The sequence below is a fragment of the Mastigoproctus giganteus genome, chromosome 8, assembly GCF_048544385.1.
Source record: "Mastigoproctus giganteus isolate SK-2022 chromosome 8, ASM4854438v1, whole genome shotgun sequence".
Lineage (NCBI taxonomy): Eukaryota > Metazoa > Arthropoda > Arachnida > Uropygi > Thelyphonidae > Mastigoproctus > Mastigoproctus giganteus.
In genome coordinates this window covers 93,270,127-93,289,780 of record NC_143582.1, presented here as the reverse complement: position 1 = coordinate 93,289,780, position 19,654 = coordinate 93,270,127, and the positions used below count along the sequence as shown (strand labels likewise).

Below are 19,654 nucleotides of genomic sequence, written 5' to 3'. Positions count from 1 at the left end.
ACTGACAAGTATTGCTTCAAAATTTGCATCATTGCCAAGGATGTGTAATAAAGTTAAAGCTTCCTGCAAATTGGACAAAGAACAAAAACTGGATTTTCGGATACTTGAGTACTGAGGGCATTTTATCAGGATATGTTTGACTGTTAGTTGGAATTGACAGAAGGCACATTGGGGAGAGTTATCTCCCATAGGTAAGAACAGATGAGTTGTATAGGAATGACCAATTCGGAGTCTTGCCAAAATCACTTCTAAACTGCCTTCTGAAACTAGAAGTGCACAGCTGAGGTTATTTTTTTTAATCTGGAATAGTTTATTATTGAATTGAGTTTGCCACAGTCCAGACCATTGATTCCTACATGCTGTTTTAACAACAGATTTATAATCAGTGTGTGGCACTTTCAGATGGCAGAATGATCCACTGTCAAAATGTTTAGCTGCATGATCCGCACAATCACAACCTGGGACATTAATTCACCAGAGATCAAGCAGAAGGTGACCATCTGGTTGGATGTTTGATATTGATATAATCTAGATCAGATCAGATCTGTTTCAGAATGGGATGGTAGGATAAAGCAGTAGTCTGAATGGTAGTGCCTGCACTAAAGGAGTCTGTGTGTGTATATCAGAGTTTGCTTGAAATTCTGGTTGTTTATATTATCTTGGGCTAGTTTTATAGTGTACAAATCTGCGGTATAGACACTGCATTCAGTAGGAAGAGAGACAGCTTGAGAAAGTAGAAGAAAATTGCTGCAGCACCTACAGCTTCATATGTTTTAGAGCCAAGAGTATAAATAAGTAGTTTCTCAGAGTTTTATAAGGGGTGGGCTTCCTTTAGTTGCTGAAAGTTGTTGTTTGGCAGGGAGCCTTTTCCCCATTTCAGAAAGAAATTATCAGAAAGAGGTGAGAAATGAATCTAGAGAAGTTCAGGAGGAGCAATGTCTTTAAGGATATGCTGGAAGTTAATGTTCCAACTGATCATGAGCTCTGCAATTTCATTAGGTTTATGGCAGTATATACTGAGGATCAAACAAGTATGCCCAGCTGCGATGAGATGAATACTTTTAACTTTTGCAGTAAGGATTTTTGTCTGAGTTTCAGTGGGAGTTCATTTGCCTCAATATACAGGCTGTGAACCGGAGATGTTCTGAAGGTTCCCATGGCTATCTTTAGGGAACTATGCTGAATAGTATTCAGACATAACAAGGAACTGTTCCTTGCAGAGTCATAGACAGCTGATCCATAGTCTAAACAGGATCAAATTAAAGTTCTAGAGAGATTTGTACTCTCTAGAACTTTAATTTGATCCTGTTTGAGGAGTGTCTATGAGCACCCCCAGGAGTTAGAGGAGACAGCTCTTAAGATGTTCAATTTTTTTAGACAGGCTGTTCGAAGGTAGGCTATATGAGTAGAAAAACTAAGTTTATTGTCCAGATATAAAACCAATAAACGGAAATTGTTAGTAAGAAGAATCAGGTTACTTTTTAAATATATTTCAGGATCCGGATGAAATTTCACTTTTTTACAGAAATGAATTGCAGTGGATTTCTTTTCTGCTAAGGAATAGCCATTCCATTGTGCCCACAATTTTATTCTGGCTAGGAAAGTTAAAGTTTCCTTTCTATAGTTTGTGAATGATTGTTATGTTTGTTATTTGGTTTTTAGGAGCATTAGCAACTAAGGCCATATTGCTCCGGGATATGCGGTGGTCATTCCCCGACCTTTCTGCATCCTCCGCATTTGGTGGTGACGGGCTTGAACCCCGGTTTAATCAAGAAGCGTGTGCTATACACTGCTGCTCCTTCCCACTTGGCTACGGAGGCCCCCATTTGTGAATGACAAGAAATAATGATGACATCAGCAAACATGTATGATTCAACTGTATTTGGTATGTCTCATGTCATATTTGTTTGTTTGTTATTTGGTTTTTAGGAGCATTAGCAGCTAAGGCCATATTGCTCCGGGATATGTGGTGGTCATTCCCTGACCTTTCCGCATCCTCCGTATTTGGTGGTGACGGGCTCGAACCCCGGTCTAATCAAGAAGCGTGTGCTACGCACTGCTGCTCCTTCCCACCTGGCTACGGAGGCGCCATGTCATATTTGTAATTCTTATTGTAAATAATGATGCAATGAGGATGGAAACCTGTGGTACACCCTCCTCTTGTTCAAATCATTTGGATAAACTGCTCACATATCTGACCTGAAATGTGCTATGATGTAGGAAGTTTTATATAAATTGGGGACCTCTCAAGCCAAAAGAAGACCACATCGCCAAGTGGTGTCGAAGGCTTTCTCAATATCAAGATTAACCATGACTGGATGTTGTCTCCTTATGAAAGCATTGTGGATGTTTGCTTCTGCTCTGATCATCTGATCATCACATCTAAAGTTGAACGATTCTTCTGAAACCTGTACTGATTTCTGTTTAGCAGATAGTTTCTGCTTAGTTTCCAGAAACCATGTTAGCCACCTGTGAACCATTTTTTCTGACTTTGCTTAAACAGCTGGTCAGTGAAATTGGCCTGTAATTATGTCGGATAGTATGATCCTTCTCTGGGTTTGGAAATGCTAGGACAATTGAGTGATACCAGGAGTGTGGCTGATATTTTCTAAAAATATTCGATTGTAGCATTTCAACAGGGAGCTTATTGCTTTGTTATTCAATTTTTTTTTTTAACATTATGTGGTAGATTATCTGGACCAGCAGCAGTACTGTTTTATTGAGAGACTCTAAAAGTTCCATCAAAGTGAATGACTGACTTGTATGGGTGTGATACCATACTGGAGAAGTTTATTTTATGTTGTTCTACAGATGCTTTAATTTGTTGAAATGTTCAGCTGTAAGAGGATACTGCCGACCTACTGGAAAGTGATTCACTTCACTATCGTATCCACACTTCACTATCGTATTTCATCATAAAGTGGAGCATGATGACCAGGTTTTTGGGAGTTTTTTTTTTAGATAGACCTAGGAACACTTATACACATGGTTAAGGGGGCATATGCCCCTCTGCCTCCCCCTGAATCGGCTAATGTAATCACTATTTCTGTTGGTGTGGACAACTCCTGTCCTTTCCAGTTTAGGACTGAAGCTGGAGACTGCACATATTTACCATTAAGTGCTTGGATTTTCTTTCAGATGAGTCTGTTGTCCATGTCAATGGTGGAAATAAAACTTATCTAGGCGCCTTTCTTTACTTTTCTTTTTATTTGGCGGGACTTGGCCTTGAGTCTTTTAAAGTTAATAAGATTACCAGTTGTACGGAATTTGCAAAACAAATTCCAAGCTCTATTTTTTTGTCTGTTTAGCATGCGTGCAGTCCTGATTCCAACAGTAACTGCTGTATTGCAGAAGTAGCAGCTTGTAAGATCTGGTTGGTTATATGATTGGTGACATTATCTATGGTCTGGAACTGGACTATATCATCATCATCATCAAACTGAATCAGAGAGGCATATTCGTGCCAGCATGTTTACTCATGTTTGAAACAAGAACTGACCACTCCGTATTGGCATATATGGAGGGAGAACAGATTGAAAGGTCTATTGTAGTCATGGATCCTGTAGAAAAATGGATATAGGTGGGCTCGGCAGTGTTTAACAGGGTAAGATGATGAGCACAAAGAAGGGATTCTGTTAGTTTACCTCACTTGTCAATTATTGGAGATCCCACATAGCGGATGATGAGCATTGAAGTCCCGGAATAAGCAGTATGGAGAGGGCAGTAATGGCTATGCTCCTTTGATCCACAGTTAGGACATATTGCCTCACCTCTATATGCAGTTTGTGAGTGTCCATATTTTTGGCATTTGTAGCACCTGATGGGATTCAGGATGTATGGTCAGACATGGTAATGTAGTAGATAGCTTGCTTTCACAGATGTCAGTAAGTTAGGAGAGCTAAAAGTGAGAATTATGCTCCTTTTTGGAACCACAGTACCATCTTTTTGATTCATGATTCTCCTTGCTTGGATGACTTTGTGTTCATGTAGCTCTTGGACAATTTCCTTCTCTGATATGGTTAATAAATCCCATTCTGTTATTAATCCCTTAGAGGAGTTTAGGGTGGCATGGGGAGTAGCTTTTATTGGGTGTCCTCTAAAAGTTGTGGGCTTTAGAAGCTTTGCAAAATGCTGAGGTTGAGTAGACTCTTCCAGAAGATCTACCCAACTGGAGTCAGCTTACTGATTTAGGTGAACCTGCAGCAGACTCAAAGCATTTCTACACAAGGAAGGGTGATAATTTACTCAGAGACTGTCGGCTGGAGAATACAACATGAGGAAAGCTGGCATCTCCTCTTAAGGGGTTATTTTCAACCTCTTCGGTTGAGAAAAGTCATTATCAATGTCATTTGTCCCTAGTCTTGAACTCAATGGCTCTAAAAGGTGGAAACATGTTGTTATCCATCTTTGCTCCTTTCAGCCCTGGGAGAGTGGATTTCTTCTGCAAGGTACCGGCCCCGACGTGGTGAGGCAGGATCAGTGCCACTATATTGACCAAGCAGTATAAGTTACTGTTAGTCTTTAAACTAACAAATGGTTTTCCTTTCTTAAACTTGCTTACAATTTGTAAGACTAATTTTGGTAATTTACTAACTCTCAGTAATTTGAATTTATGGCCTCTAGTTCTGGAATCATTTACAAAAATGAAATTATTACAGTTTCATGAGGCACGGGGTTAATTTGCTGGGGGGGGGGACTCAATGGTAGTAAAGTCAGGATATAGTCTGATGTTTGAGAAAGGATGAGAAAGATATATATATAAATACTGTATATATAATGTTAGAGTGCTAAATCTTCTGCTGGCCTTAAAAATTCTGAGAGAAAAATAGGTGAGTACAGAGACCCACATTTGATGAGGGATTGAAATTCAAGACTTTTCTACTGTTATAATATTTAACTTCTGATAATGATTTATTAACTGAGATTCATGACTAGAGGAGATAACAGAAGAATCATGATATGAGACCATTACACCTGGAGAAAGTTATAAAACATATTGAGGGTTTAGTGTCAAACAACATTAAATACAAAATCATTTTGTAGTCAATGTTTCTGTATTTAACCAAGAAAAAGTCATTTAAAATTTTCTTGGTTTACCAGAAATGTACTTACTGCCCAAGCTAACTTGTAAACTACCAAAGAGATACAGTTCTATGACATGATATGCACTGTTAATTGTATAAAAGAAAACTAGTTAAACCCAAAAAAAAAAAAAAAAAAAAAAAAATGCAATTTTGTAGTTAGCACTGTTTGACACTAAACACTCAATATGAGCTGCTTCACATCTGGGAAGCAATTGGTAGTTGCTTTTTTTCAAATCATTCGAATTTTTTAAATTATGTTTGCCCACACAGTATGTTTTCTAACTTTCTAGAAATTTCATACTCATTTGTACCAAAATTTAAAAATTCTGAAACCTGACTAAACACAATAACAACAGGATTACAAAATCCTGTTGTTATTGTGTGATTACAAAAAAACATTCAAAAAACTTTACCTATTTCTTTAACTTCAACAGGGTGTTCTTTATCATAGATTGAGCCTTCACTACTTGTTTCAGCTGCAGATTCTGCCTCCTAAAAATAAAGAAAACCCATAATTAGCAGATTTCTAATTTAACTTCAGATTAATAAATATTATAATCAGATTAATAAATATTATATTAAAAAAATGAAAATGACAAACAGAATAAGAATAACAAGGCTGAAATTGGAATTTTATATTAGCAGTTGTTCAAAAACTGGGATTTAGCAAATGTCAATATATATCCTAATTAATGCCAGTTCATTGGGGAGCTTTAATGTGCTGGACTTTGCAAAAAAGACTATGACAGTGACTACACATCTAAGGTGCAGATAACTTTTAAGTGCCATTAGCCATTATTTGTGAGTTGTGGATGGTGGATTTAGACTGGTAACAGACAGGGAAAAAGAGCTCATAGCAGCCCTGAGACAAACAGCCTCACTGGGATGGACTACTTTTCTCTATTATAGGGACGGAAGGGATATATTATAATTCCAGGCCCCTGCCACAATATTCAAGAAACAGACAGTTGACTTGCCTGCCTCACTGCACCTCTCTCAATACTCTGGTGAGAGATGACTATACTTCACAAAGAACTGTATTTATACCATACTGCCTAAGCAAAATGAAACATAATAATAGATTCTGAGATCACATACCATACATTACATTTAGAAAATTGCAAACCTCTTAAGTTACATTGTGAAATAAACTATACCCATCCACCTAAGAACTCATGCACTCCTAAACTATTCCAAATCATATTTACACTACATGAAAGAAGGTTCTCAGATATACTATAGAGTAGTTCTATTTTTATTTGACATCTTGAAACAAAATAATCCCAGGGGCTCACATCTGGTGAGTATGGGCTTGACACACCCAGGGTCCTGGGCTGGATATCATAATTTTTCCCTTTATTGGTGATTTCTCTCTACTTCTCTCTCTCTCACAGGGTAACTCTGGAATTTTTTTTTTTTTTTTTTGGCTGGTGGAGCATAAGCCTCAGGCTGCCTTGCACCATATAGCTAATAATAATAACAACTCAGGAAGTACACAAACCTAAGACAGGAGATCAAAGAGATGTGGCATATGATGTTGACACGGTGATCCTGATCACCGTGTCAACCGCAGCTATGGTGCCAAAGACCCTGCATAACAGCCTAACAGCAATAGGTCTTGCAGTGAACACCTACAAGGAACTCCAGAAAGTTGCAATTCTGAACACCTGTAGGATAGTCAGAGTTCTTCGACCAGCAGTAACACCAGACATAACAACAACCACCCTCTGTACTTGGTAGCAATACCCGTCACGAGATGGAACCCCCAATCAGGGAGAAATAATATAAGGAATAAAGAAATAAGAAATTAAGCAGGGCAACTCTATGGAGGACACCATACACCACCTATTGACAATAGTTAAAACTTGGAGAAGAAATATATGCTGGTAGTAGTAGTGGCATGTGATGCAAGAAAGCAAGTGTAATGAGCTTATGCAGCATCAGCCAAAAAAAAAAACAAAAAAAAAAAAAAAAAAACACCATTCCCTCCAAATGCCTGTCCACTTCCTCCTTAAATTTATTTAACTTATCAACTTCCACAACGGCAGATGGAAGTTTGTTCCAGCAATTAACCGCCCACTGGCTAAAGGCAAATTTCCACACATCTATTCTACATCGATCTTTTCTTAATTTGAATTTATGCCCCCTTAAGTTCGTAATCTGAACAAGTGGAAGGATCCCATCAGAATTCAGTGTGCTCAACCCATTCTAGGCCTTATAAACCTCAATCAGATCACTGCGCAGGTGCCTAGTTTCCAGCCACTGCAATTTGCAGAACTTAAGCCTCTCTTGGTAAGAGGATCCCTTCATTCCCATCACCAATCTTGTTGCCCTTCTCTGTACACACTCAAGCAAATCTACATCCTTCCTAAAATGAGGCCTCCAGACCTGTACGCAGTACTCAAGGCGTGGCCTGACCATTGCCTTATACAAAGGGACAATCACCTCCTTTTTCCTGCTAGCAAAATTCCTATATATCATTGACAAAACCCCATGACTTGCCCTGGCAGTCTGTCTGCATTGCTCAGAAAACTCTGAGCAATGCAGAATTACTCCCACAATTATTGTTCAAGGTTTTTTAGGCCTAAATGGTTATCAAATGAACTAATGAGACACGTGACAGAGAAGAAAAAATGCATGGGATGCATATAAATTATCAAGCGACTCAGAAGCCTATGGCAGATATAAGCTAGTCTGTAATCAGGTCACAAAGGAGGTTAGGCAGGCGAAGGAAAATTACGAGAAATCTTTGGCAAAAGATGCTAAGAAAAACAGCAAGAATTTCTTTACTTACATAAACGCTAAAAAGAAGGGGATGAATCTGATTGGTCCACTTGATATCGATGATTTGACTGTTGATGATCCTGCTCAGATAGCAAACAAACTGAATGAGTATTTTGCATCTACATTCACATATGAGGAGTTATTAAGGTTTGAAAATGGCAGAAGGTTATCAAATTGTAGCAGGGTGCTTAATGATTTTGTAATAACTGAGAACAAAGTGGAGGAGAAATTGTTGAAGTTAAACATAAGAAAGGCACCTGGGGTGGATGGGATCTATCCAGTTATATTAAAGGAGGTGGCAAAACAACTATGCAAACCCTTAGCCATAATTATGAGAGCATCCTTGGACTCAGGGGAGGTCCCCATGGACTGGAGATGTGCAAATGTATCCCCAATTCACAAAGGGGGATCGAAGGGTGACATGAGTAATTACAGACCAGTTAGTTTAACTTCTGTTCCGGGTAAAATAATGGAGTCACTGGTTAAAGATTCATTGCAGGATCATCTAGACAAGACTGCAGTAATAATTCAGACACAGCATGGGTTTGTTAAGAGAAAGTCTTGTCCAACAAATCTGATAGGATATTATGATGTGGTTACAATGGAACTGGATGCAAAAAATAATTTTGATATCATATATTTGGATTTCAGTAAAGCTTTTGACACTGTTGCGCATGGAAGACTATTGTACAAATTGGAGCAGAATGGTATTAAGGGTAAGTTGCTACAATGGATTAAAGGATGGTTGAGTGGGAGAAGACAGAGGGTGGTAATTAATGGGTGCTGCTCTTCGTGGACTAATGTTATTAGTGGAGTCCCACAGGGTTCGGTGTTGGGTCCTCTGTTGTTCTGTATAATTATCAATAATATATTTATGAAGGTATATCAGGCTTAGTGTTGAAGTTTGCATATGATACAAAGGTTGGCAGGGTTGTTAATGACAGTAATGGTAGTGTGCTACTGCAACAGGATCTAGATAATTTGGGCAGATGGGCTAAGAAGTGGCAACTGAAGTTTAACCTTGACAAATGCAAAGTACTGCATATGGGTAGAAGTAACCCCCAGAGAAACGTACCAACTGTGTGGTACTACACTTAAGGTGGTAGAAAAAATATACAAAAAATATACAAAAGACTAATATATAGCAGATTAGCTCAATACTACACAGAAGCAAGTTCCAACAATCAGTATGGTTTTAAGCAGGGCAACTCTATGGAGGACACCATGCACCACCTATTGACAATAGTTATAAACTTGGAGAATAAATATATGCTGGTAATCTCTATTGACTTTGCTGGCATTTGACTCACTCTGGTGGTCTAGTGTCCTTAGGAGACTCCACCAGGCAAATGCCCCACAAAACCTATATAAAGTAATAAATAGCTACTTTACAGACAGAAGCGTCTCAGTACGCACAAGGTTCCAGGAATTGACATACTTATACTCAGGGTTACTTGTAAATAAAGGCTGCCTGTAGGGTTGAATCCTTGGCCCTTTCTTCTGGAACATTGTTCTGGATGAATTTCTGGCCTTGGATCTGGGCCCCATGGAAAGCCAGGCCTTTGCAGATGACATGATTTTCCTTGTAAAAGGTAACACGCAAATGGTTGTAGAGCAAAGATTGAATGCCGCCCTCTTTCAGTTGCAGGAGTGGGCACAAATGCACATGCTCAAAATATCGTCTGACAGAGCCAAACAAGTACTTCTAGAAGGCAATTTGATCATAAGAAGATGCACAAAAATCAAAATTAACACAACCACTATAAAAATGGTAACAGAACTAATATCTTGGATATCTAATATCTTGGAGTGGTCTTTGATTCAAAATTAACTTTTTACTACCAATTGACCTATTTGGCAAAGAAAGTGAGAAATTATGCAGGTATGATTGCCAGGATCAGTCAAGCAGACTGGGGTCTCGAAACACAATCAACCTTGGCAATCATATGCCATGCAATGTTCCTACCTGTTATCACCTATAGCCGGTGTGTGGTTCACCTGCTTGGTCATAGTAAGAAGCAGGAATAAATTAGAATCAATACAAAGGACAATATTTCTCACTATTACCAGAGCATGTCGCATAGTTAGCACACCTGTGTCACAGGTGCTGGACTGAGCTCTCCAATGTTAACTGGATGTAGCCAAAAGAGGCTTGTACTATAGACTTAAAAAGGGCATACCCAAAGGTTTTCTGGGGTTAGCCATTGACATAGCCAGCACCATTAAGGCTGAAAGAAAAAGAATAGCCACAAAGCTCCATGAGCTATGGCAACCAAAAGGTTTCTGACATGGGTGACAATGGTTAGCCCAAAGCCACCTAAATGGTATGCCCCTGGATTTTTACAACATTTATATTGTCAGGTCATGGCTCCCTAAAGGCAAAACTAACCTCCTTAGGGCTGACTGATAACCCAAACTGCACCTGCGGCAAGAGTGAATACTGGGCATACATTCTATATGAATGCATAATTTATGACATCCCCAGAACACAGCTAATACCACAGATTGGCCCCCTTCCCATAGGAGAACATCTATTATTATTTTTATTATTATTATAATCTGTTTATTAACCACAAGAAACTGTGGGTCACACCGGGACGGCACTGTGCCAGGAACCACATGTACAAGAGTACATGCGTGCTCAACCCGAGATATTTACAGAATTGAACTTACATACGCTTGAAAATAAAAACAAAGTTTATAGCAGTAAACATCAGAAGTTAAAAAAAAAATGCAGCAGACAAAAAGACCAGATGTAGGAGATCGTCACAGGTTCAAGAGTTCTTGAGGCATTCCCTTCTGTACAGCTTGTCCTCGCAGAACTATTCATCACAGAAGAGGAAGATTATAAAGCCTTGAGAACCTTCACACAGAAAGTATTCGAAATGGCAAGAAGTATCCAAAGAAGGGCAATTCAGCCCCCCAGGAATTAAACAATAATCAAAACTGCCCAAATCTCCCACCACGCCCAGACAATGACTTAAAAACTGTCAGGGTAGCAGTACTCTGCACCCTGACATGACAAAACCGGATTGACCTGGGTACCCCTCCCCCAGGACTACCCTGCCATGTGTAGTAACCTGGGGCCAACTTAAATAACCATGTAGGAGAAGCAGATTAGCTTAAAAATATTAGTAAGCTAGTAACAAGATGATGCAATGTAGAACGAAAGAAGAATGATTGAATGAGAATGAAAGACAGAATGAATGGGCTGGGCACTGATTGAATTAGGAATTATGGTAAAAGGGAATAAATGTCAGTTTTGGTGAAAGAGAGTAAATGAGTGTTATGGTGAATGAGTGAAAGAGCAAATGTAAATGGCCGAAAGAATACAATGTTAATAATAACTTACATTACTTTATATATACTAACAAACATTTTCTAACAACACACACTATCACTGCATTCTCCCCTGCCCTGCAAAGGCTTGTGGCTAGGCCTGCACTATAACTGAAGAATAACAGTAAGTTGAGGTGCCCTGAGAGTGCAATGCAGAAAGCGAGAGTAAAAAAAAAAAAAATGAAAGGAAAGACAGAAGAACAGAAGAATGAATGAGAGTGTAAGTGTGTGAGAGAAAGAACACAAACCATAAATGCTACAGTTAAGTTCACACTAACCCAAGTTTTAATCTTTTATATACTTACTTATTTAGCTTAACTATTATGAATTAGTATGTAAATTTATACTACATACCATTGCATCTCCCCTGGTGGGGAGGATGCAATGGTGTGTAGTGTAAAAAAAAGACAAATCAGTCAGCAGAAAAAAACAGTGTGGACAACGTTGGGTTCCATTATGGGCCTAATGGCTAAATGGTCAGAGATACAACATTCCACATGCCATATAGCTTTAAATCTCTGGCTTTCACAGAGTTCAGTGTACACATACAAAGAATACAACGTGGAGGTGGGGGAAACCATGTTATGTTCTTAAACATAACATGGCCCTGAACGTGCTCCCCACCCTATACAGTACTCAAGCTCCCTCCAGTAACAGCTGGCTGAGTAGGGGTATCAAATTTATACACCAGCCAATCTGACTGCCTCTTAGAGTGTTGCCTGAGTAAGTCCAGTGGACTATCTAGCAAATTTTTCTATTTGCTATCCAGCTATCTAGCAAAGATTCAGGCCTAAATGGATGTCAGGAGAACTAATGAGACATGTAGCAGAGAAGAAAAATCCATGGAATACATATAAATTAACAGGTGACAGAGAAGTCTATGATAGATATAAGTTTGTCTGTAACTAAGTCACAAAGTGACTTGGTTACAGACAAACAGAGATTAGGCAGGCAAAGGCAGATTACGAGAAATCTTTGGCAAAGGATGCAAAGAGTTTTTAATTATATAAACTCTAGGAGGAAAGGGATGAATCAGATTGGTCCACTTGATATTGATGTTTCAACTGTTGATGATCCTGCTCAGGTAGAAAACAAACTAAATGATTATTTTGCATCTGCATGAAGAGTTATTCAGAGAGGGGAAATGCCAGTGGTGAATTAAACTGTGGCAGCGAGCTAGATGATTTTGTAATAACTGAAAGCAAAGTGGAGGAGAAATTGTTGAAGATAACCATAAGAAAGGCACCTGGAGTAGATGGGATCTATCCAGTTATATTAAAGGAGGCATCAAAGGCAGTTAGTAAACCCTTAGCCATAATTATGCGAGCTGCCTTAGACTCAGGGGAAGTACTCATGGACTGGAGATGTGCAAATGGGAGCCCAATTCACAAAGGAGGATCTAAGGGTGACACAAGTAATTACAGACCTGTTAGTTTAACTTCTGTTCCAGGGAAATTAATGGAGGCACTGGTTAAAGAAGCATTGCAGGATCATCTAGACAAGACTTCAGTTTTAGCTCGGACAGAGCATGGGTTTGTTAAGGGGAAGCCTTGTTTGACAAATTTGATTGGATACTACGATGTGGTCATAAAGGAACTGGATGCAAAGAATAATTTTGATATCATATATTTGGATCTTAGAAAGGCTTTTAATAATGTTACACATGGAAGACTGCTGCACTAATTGGAGCAGTGTGGCACTGGAGGCGAATTGCTGGTATGGATAAAGGGATGGTTGAGTGGGAGAAGACAGAGAGTGGTAATCAATGGACCCTACGCTTCATGGACTAATGTTATTAGTGGAGTCCCCCAGGGTTCAGTGTTGGGTCCATTGTTGTTTTCTGCATTTATTAATGATATTGATGGCATATCAAGGTTAATGTTCAAGTTTGCAGATGATAAGAAGGTCGGCAGGGTTGTTAATGACACTAATGACAGTACGCTGCTGCAACAAGATCTAGAAAAGTTGAGCAGATGGGCTGAGAGGTGGCAAATGAAGTTTAACATTGACAGATGTAAAGTACTGCATATGGGAAGCAGTAACCCCAGAATAACGTATCAACTGTGTGATACTACATCAACGGTGATAGAGAATGAAAAGGGCCTGGGGGTAACTGTGCAGGCAGATATGAAGTTTTTTGATCAGTGCAGATGGTCTGCTAGAGTAGCTTGTGGTGTCTTGTCAATGATATACAGGAATTTTTCTAGCAGGGATAAGGAGGTGATTATCCTCTTGTATAGGGCAATGGTGAGGCGACACCTTCAGTACTGTATACAGGTCTGGTGGCCTCATTTTAAGAAGGATGTAAAGCTGCTGGAATGAGTACAGAGAATGGCGACAAGATTAGTGAATGGAACAAAGGGTTGCTCTTACGAAGAAACAGCTTAAGTGTTGCAAATTACAGTGCCTGGAGACTAGGCACCTGCGAGGTGATCTGATTGAGGCGTATAAAGCTTGAATGGTTTGAGCATGTTTAATGCTGATGGGATTCTTCTACTTGTTCAGAATCGCCCGAGAGGGCATGAATTCAAATTGAGGAAAGACAGTTGTAGGACAGATGTGCGGAAGTTTGCATTTAGCCAGTGGGTAGTTGATTGCTGGAACAGCTGGATCCATCTGTCACTGTACAAGTTGATAACTTAAATGGATTCAAGGCAGAACTAGACAAACATTTGGAGCGAGTGGATGAGTGAAATGAGAAGTTTTTTTTTTTTTGGCTGATGCTATATAAGCTTGCTTTCTTGGATCATGTGCCTCTACTAATGCTAATTTCCTCCAAAAAACAACTTTAAGCTGCACCGTCATATACCAGCCGATGTGGTTGTTTCCAAGAGTGGTACCAAGTTGGTCAAGTCCAGCTAACTATCTAACAAATAGCATGCAAACCCATATGCTAATTTCCTCAAAAAAAAATTTTAAGCTGTACCGTCATATACCAGCTGATGTGGTTGTTTCCAAGAGCGGTACCAAGTGGGTAAGTCCAGATAACTATCTAACAAATAGCCTGCAAACCCATATTAAAGTTGCATCATAAATATAAGGAATTCTGTATCTTGCTACAAATACCCATTATAATGTCTGACAACTCATATTGAATAACAGGAGAGATGGGGTTGCCACAGCTTTCTCAGAAGATCAATCATTGTGTTCAGCACTTCAAGTCTCCATTCACTCTTTCAGGAGTTCCTACATACTTACATACATTTACAGTGTTCAGTTGTTTCAATTAAGCTTTAAATAAAGTTTGCTTATATGCAAAGTGAATTGAAATCTTCCAATAAGTTCTGCCACCTCTTATCCATGTTTTCCGGTAATAGCAGAGTTTCTAATGCATTTCAGCATGAAAACAGTTTTGAAAATCAAGAGGAGATGGTGTCTCTTAGTCATAACTGTATAATTTTTGGGATTAAAAAAACCCCAAAATTTTCTGTATTTTTTTAATCTCAAGTTCACGAAATTGGGTAAGCAATCCATAAATATACACAAAGGATATTATTGGGACAAAAAACAAATAACCACAAGTTTTATTTTTTAGGATTTTTTTTTTTTTTTTTAAATTCTGATTTGATTTTTGATAATAAATTCACTTTAATGCTGGGAAATCATGTTAAAATATGAAGAAATTAATATTGAAAAGTACAGTTAATCTCGCTATAATGCATAACATATGTTCCAAAAAGTGGCACATAACAGTTTCATGTAACAGTTATAGACAAGTTACATAAAAGCTATAAATTGTTATACCCCCAGGGGACCACATCTGGTGAGAATGGGATTAGCAGACCCAGGGTCCTGAGCTGGATATCATCATTCTTCTCTTTCTTGGTGATCCCCTTCTCTCTCTCTCTCTCTCTCTCTCTCTCTCTCTCTCTCTCTCTCTCAGGGGTAATTCAAAAATTTTTTTTTGGCTGATGCAGCAAAAGCCTCACGCTTCCTTGCACTACATGGCTAATTATAATAATAAAAATAATAATAACTTATCAAAATTTCAAACTTGATTTTTTAAATTCACATTAAACTTATTTTTATATATATATATATATACTAAAAATATTTCAACAATACATAAATATATTAAAACTCAAAGGTTATCAAATAAAAATTTGTTGAAATAAAACATAAATGACAATATTTTGTTGGTTTCCATGGCTAATTTTTCGATGGGGGGGGGGGGATCTTCTTGAATTGGGCTATTTCTGTCGGCTGTTGCAGACATTCTCTCAGATATGCCTGACAAGCTGTGCTTGCTACCTGAGATTCTAAAATGCTGATAGAACTGATATTTGGGTGACACTCAAGTCAAGTGGACCCAATTTCGGGTAAGTCCGGATGGTCAGTGACAGACAAATCCTCTGCACACACACCTTCATGATGGCAGGACTGTTAGTAATCCTGGGTATAACACTCAGTTGCCCAAATTATTCACTGCATGACTCCTTTTGCCTCAATGGTGGTACTTGTGCGTATGTCCGTTCTGATATTCTCTGACAGAGAATTAGTAATTTGGAATTGCCTCTTTTTGATCTTCTATGGCATAAAATCTCTCTACCTCATTCTGTCAAATTCATCTCTAGTCTCCTCTACCGTTCTCCCAACTCCACTAATCACTTGGAACTCTTTGACTTCCTCTCTTTGCAAATTGACTTTCTTCAGACCAACTTTCCTAATAGTGAAGTAATTTACCTTGGTGATTTTAATGTTCACAACTCCAGCTGGCTTCTGTTTTCTAGTCACACAGACCCAGCTGGTTGAGATGCTGAGGCTTTTGCAATTACTAATGACCTCGCACAGACTGTTCATTTATCTACCAGAATACCACAATACAATCCTAACCATACAACCAACAAACTTGATCTTTTTCTCACAAACAACCTTTCTAAGTACACAGTCGAAGTGAGTGGTCTTTAGGCTCCTCAGATCAACTTGGTGATTGTCACTTCTCCTTTATCTCATGGCTATTCCCAAACTCATGCTGTTTGGCATTACAAGAATGCAAAATGGAATGACATGCAAGATTTCTTTTCTTCTTTTCCTTGGTCGAATTACTGTTTCAAAATTTCTGATATCAATGTTTGCTCAGATCTTGTCAATGAAATTATTCTTGTAGAAATGGAATTCTTTATTCCACATTCCACTTTAAAATCTCGTCCTTTATCTAAACCCTGGTTTTACGATAAATGTGCTATGGCGGTTCAAGAGAAGAATTTTGCATATCGCAATTGGCTTGTTTCCAATTCTTCAGCTTCTCTGCCTACACCAGAGCTGGCAACAAATTGTAAAGCAGTTTATTAATCAGTCCAATCTAGATTTTGAACAGTCTTAACAGTAGAAAATTTGCTTCTTGCACTAATGGTAGCCGAGCATTCTGGTCTCTTGCCAAAGCTATTGTCCACAACTTTTGCCCATCTCTGCTATCACCTCTGTCAAAACCAGATGGTTCTATTGTCAATGCAACGAAAGATAAAGCTGACCTGTTAGGATCCCATTTTTCTTCCAACTTGTGTATTAATGATCTTGGTAAAACACCTCCGACCATTCCTAACACTCCATTCAATGCCTCCTGTGGTTTTCCCTCAAAAGGATGTCAGAAGTATTTTGGGCAATCCTGATGCTAAGAAAGCTCCAGGTTCTGATGGTATTTCTCCACTTGTTCTCAAAACCTGTGCTCCTGTTCTTTGCTGCTTTTTTTCACTTTTTTATTCCAAAGGTGTTTTTCCTTCTGCCCTGAAATTTGCTCATATCCAGCCAGTTCCAAAAAAGTTTGACAAATCCCACCATCCAATTATCGTCCCGTTGCAATTACTTCTACTCTTTATAAAGTAATGGAGAGATCAATTAATCACCAACTCTTAAACTACCTAGAAACTTCCCATCTGATCAAAGATCGCCAGTATCGATTCTGTCAGTGTCGATCCACTGGTGATATTCTGGCTTCTGTTACCCATTTACGGACAAATTCAATGGAAAAGTTTGGTGAAACACAAGCAATTGCTCTTGACATCTCAAAGGCTTTCAATCATGTTTGGCATAAAGGTCTTCTAAACAAGATTTCATCTTATGGTTTGCCAACTGTTTTTTGTAATTGGTATCCAGTTTTCTCTCTGACTGCTCACTGAGGGTGATGGTAGATGGCTCTCTGTCTTCTAACTTCTCCACTAATGCTGGTGTTCCCCCAAGGTTCAGTTCTTTCTCCCACTCTTTTCCTCTTGTATTTGATGACCTTCTTCTCATTGATTGGAAATCCTATCCAGAGTTTTGCTGATGATAGCACATTGCATTCCACTTTCCATTTTGAGAAACCTTGCCCTGCACAATCAGGTTCAACTTCTCGAATATCTGCTGCCAATTCCTTAAATGCCGATCTCCAGGTAATTCTCCAGTGGGGCAAAGACAACTTAGTTGATTTCAATCCTTCTAAAATCATTCTTGTCTTATATCTTGCAAAAAGTATTCTTCTGGTCCTATGCTTATCTTTGGTGACACTCCGATATCTAGGCAAGATGATATATCTCTTTTGGGGATTACCCTGACTTCTTGGCATCTTCGGACAAGCATATTATCTCTCTTGACACAAGCATATTACAAATATTGCTTCCTCTGCATCTGAAAAACTTGGTTTTCTCTTTCACTCTTGGAATTACTTTTCTTCCAAACACTCTGTACAAATCGCAAATCCGCCCTTCCATGGAATATTGTTCCCACATCTGGGCGTTGTCCCCAAAACCTCTCTCAGATTCCATTCAGAAGAAGGCAGTTATGTTAATTAATGACTCATCTCTAACAGAGTCTCTCCACTCACTGTCTCATAGATGTAGTGTGTCTGCAGCTTGCCTTTTCTACTTCCATGGGCACTGTTCTTCTGAATTGGCTTCTATAATTCCCACTCTCTCTCTCTCTTTCAAAACAGTCCGAACATGTTCCGCCAACAACCAATATCCATTTACTGTTCAACTTCAAACTCACAGAACCAACTTTTCATCTTCCTTGTTTATTCATTTACCTGCCGTTTTCTGGAAAAACCTTCTTTCATACATGTTTCCTGAAAATTACAGTCTATAGAAGTTCGAGTCTAATGTCAACAAATATTTTCTTTCATCTTCTCAACTTCCAACCCATGCACGGTACTAAGTAATATAGGTTCTAACACTTCTCGTGTTTGGAGTTTTCATAAAAAAAAAAAAAAAAAAAGGCCAGTTGCCTAGCTTAGTTGTTTTTCTCTCTTCTAAAATAAATCTAACTGCTCATCAGATCATCCAATTTTCTTCTGAGCATGCAGCTTCTTTCAACATTCAGACCCATGTCAGAAGCCATTTTTGCCAAAACTTTAAAACTTCCATTTATTCCAGTATTTAATGCTTTCCATTTTATCGAAACACTACTGTCTTTTCTTGCAATAAATGTTTACAATAAAGGTAGTAAGAATATATATGTATAAGAATACTCCTACCTAAAAGTTTAGAATCATGTTTCAGTTTTCTTAATTTTCAAAGGTTTTATTAAAATATGGCAAACTTGTTTAGCAGTTTTTATTGACATATTTTCTATTATATATAAAAATAAAATAAAAAATAAAACTTTAAATAATATTTAGGAAATATTTAACAACCTTCTAGAATATAAGAGTATATTCCAGAAAGGTGTAGAAGGCTCCTGAATTTATGGATTTTAGTGCTGTAAGACACACCATATAGATTTAAGAAAATAAATAAAAAAACTGACTTGAGTAATAATACAAAGTTCTTAGAGATAACAGAAGAGGAGAAAAAGCAGCATGTACTGGAACTTAGGAACAAGTTTGAGCTTTAGTAGACTTTTCAGGACCAAGATATCGATGAGGAATACAACTTTCTGAAAGTGATAAAGCCCAAGAAACCTATAGAGAAAAAGAAATCCAAAAGAAGAAAAAATTAGTCAAGAAACACTTGTCGTGATGAATGAAGACGACAAATGAAGAGCAAGATAAACACCAACAAGGGTAAAATAGAGTATACTGAGTTATGCAAAGCCATTAGAAAAAGACTCAGAGGACACAAGAAAAGTAGAATAAGCATTAAGGGAAAACAAAGGAGTTAAATCAGCAGTCATGAGCAGTAATCAAAAAAGACAAATGATACTGAATCTGAAAAATAGTGATGGTGTACTCATAAATAGCAGAGAAGGCATAATTCAAATAGCAGAAGATTGCCATAATTCAAATAGTAGAAGATTGCCATAAAATATTTTATAAGGAGCAAGGGAATGATGCGAGCAGTGAGGAAGATGGATCACAAAGTAGCTACACATATTACATATCTGATATCCTTTCTGATGAGGTAGAACATGCATTGAAGAAAATGAAGAAACATGTCAAAGAAACTGGCAAGACTCTTCAAAAATACATTAGGAAAGGTGTGACTCCTGGGGAGTGGAACAATACAATCACAAATTTGCTGTATAAGAAAAGAGCT

At 38.3% G+C, this 19,654-nt stretch overlaps 1 protein-coding gene across 2 annotated transcripts in view; it reads right to left on the bottom strand.

Moving 5' to 3' along the window:
- The window catches only part of LOC150081718 (uncharacterized), a 1,674,628-nt gene that overhangs the window by 402,810 nt on the left and 1,252,164 nt on the right, over window positions 1–19,654 (bottom strand). For both annotated transcript variants that reach the window (XM_090378825.1, XM_090378826.1), the window contains one exon: window positions 5,498–5,576. In XM_090378825.1, coding sequence (XP_090234951.1) covers window positions 5,498–5,576 — 79 coding nt within the window. The remainder of the gene's footprint in view (window positions 1–5,497; window positions 5,577–19,654) is intronic.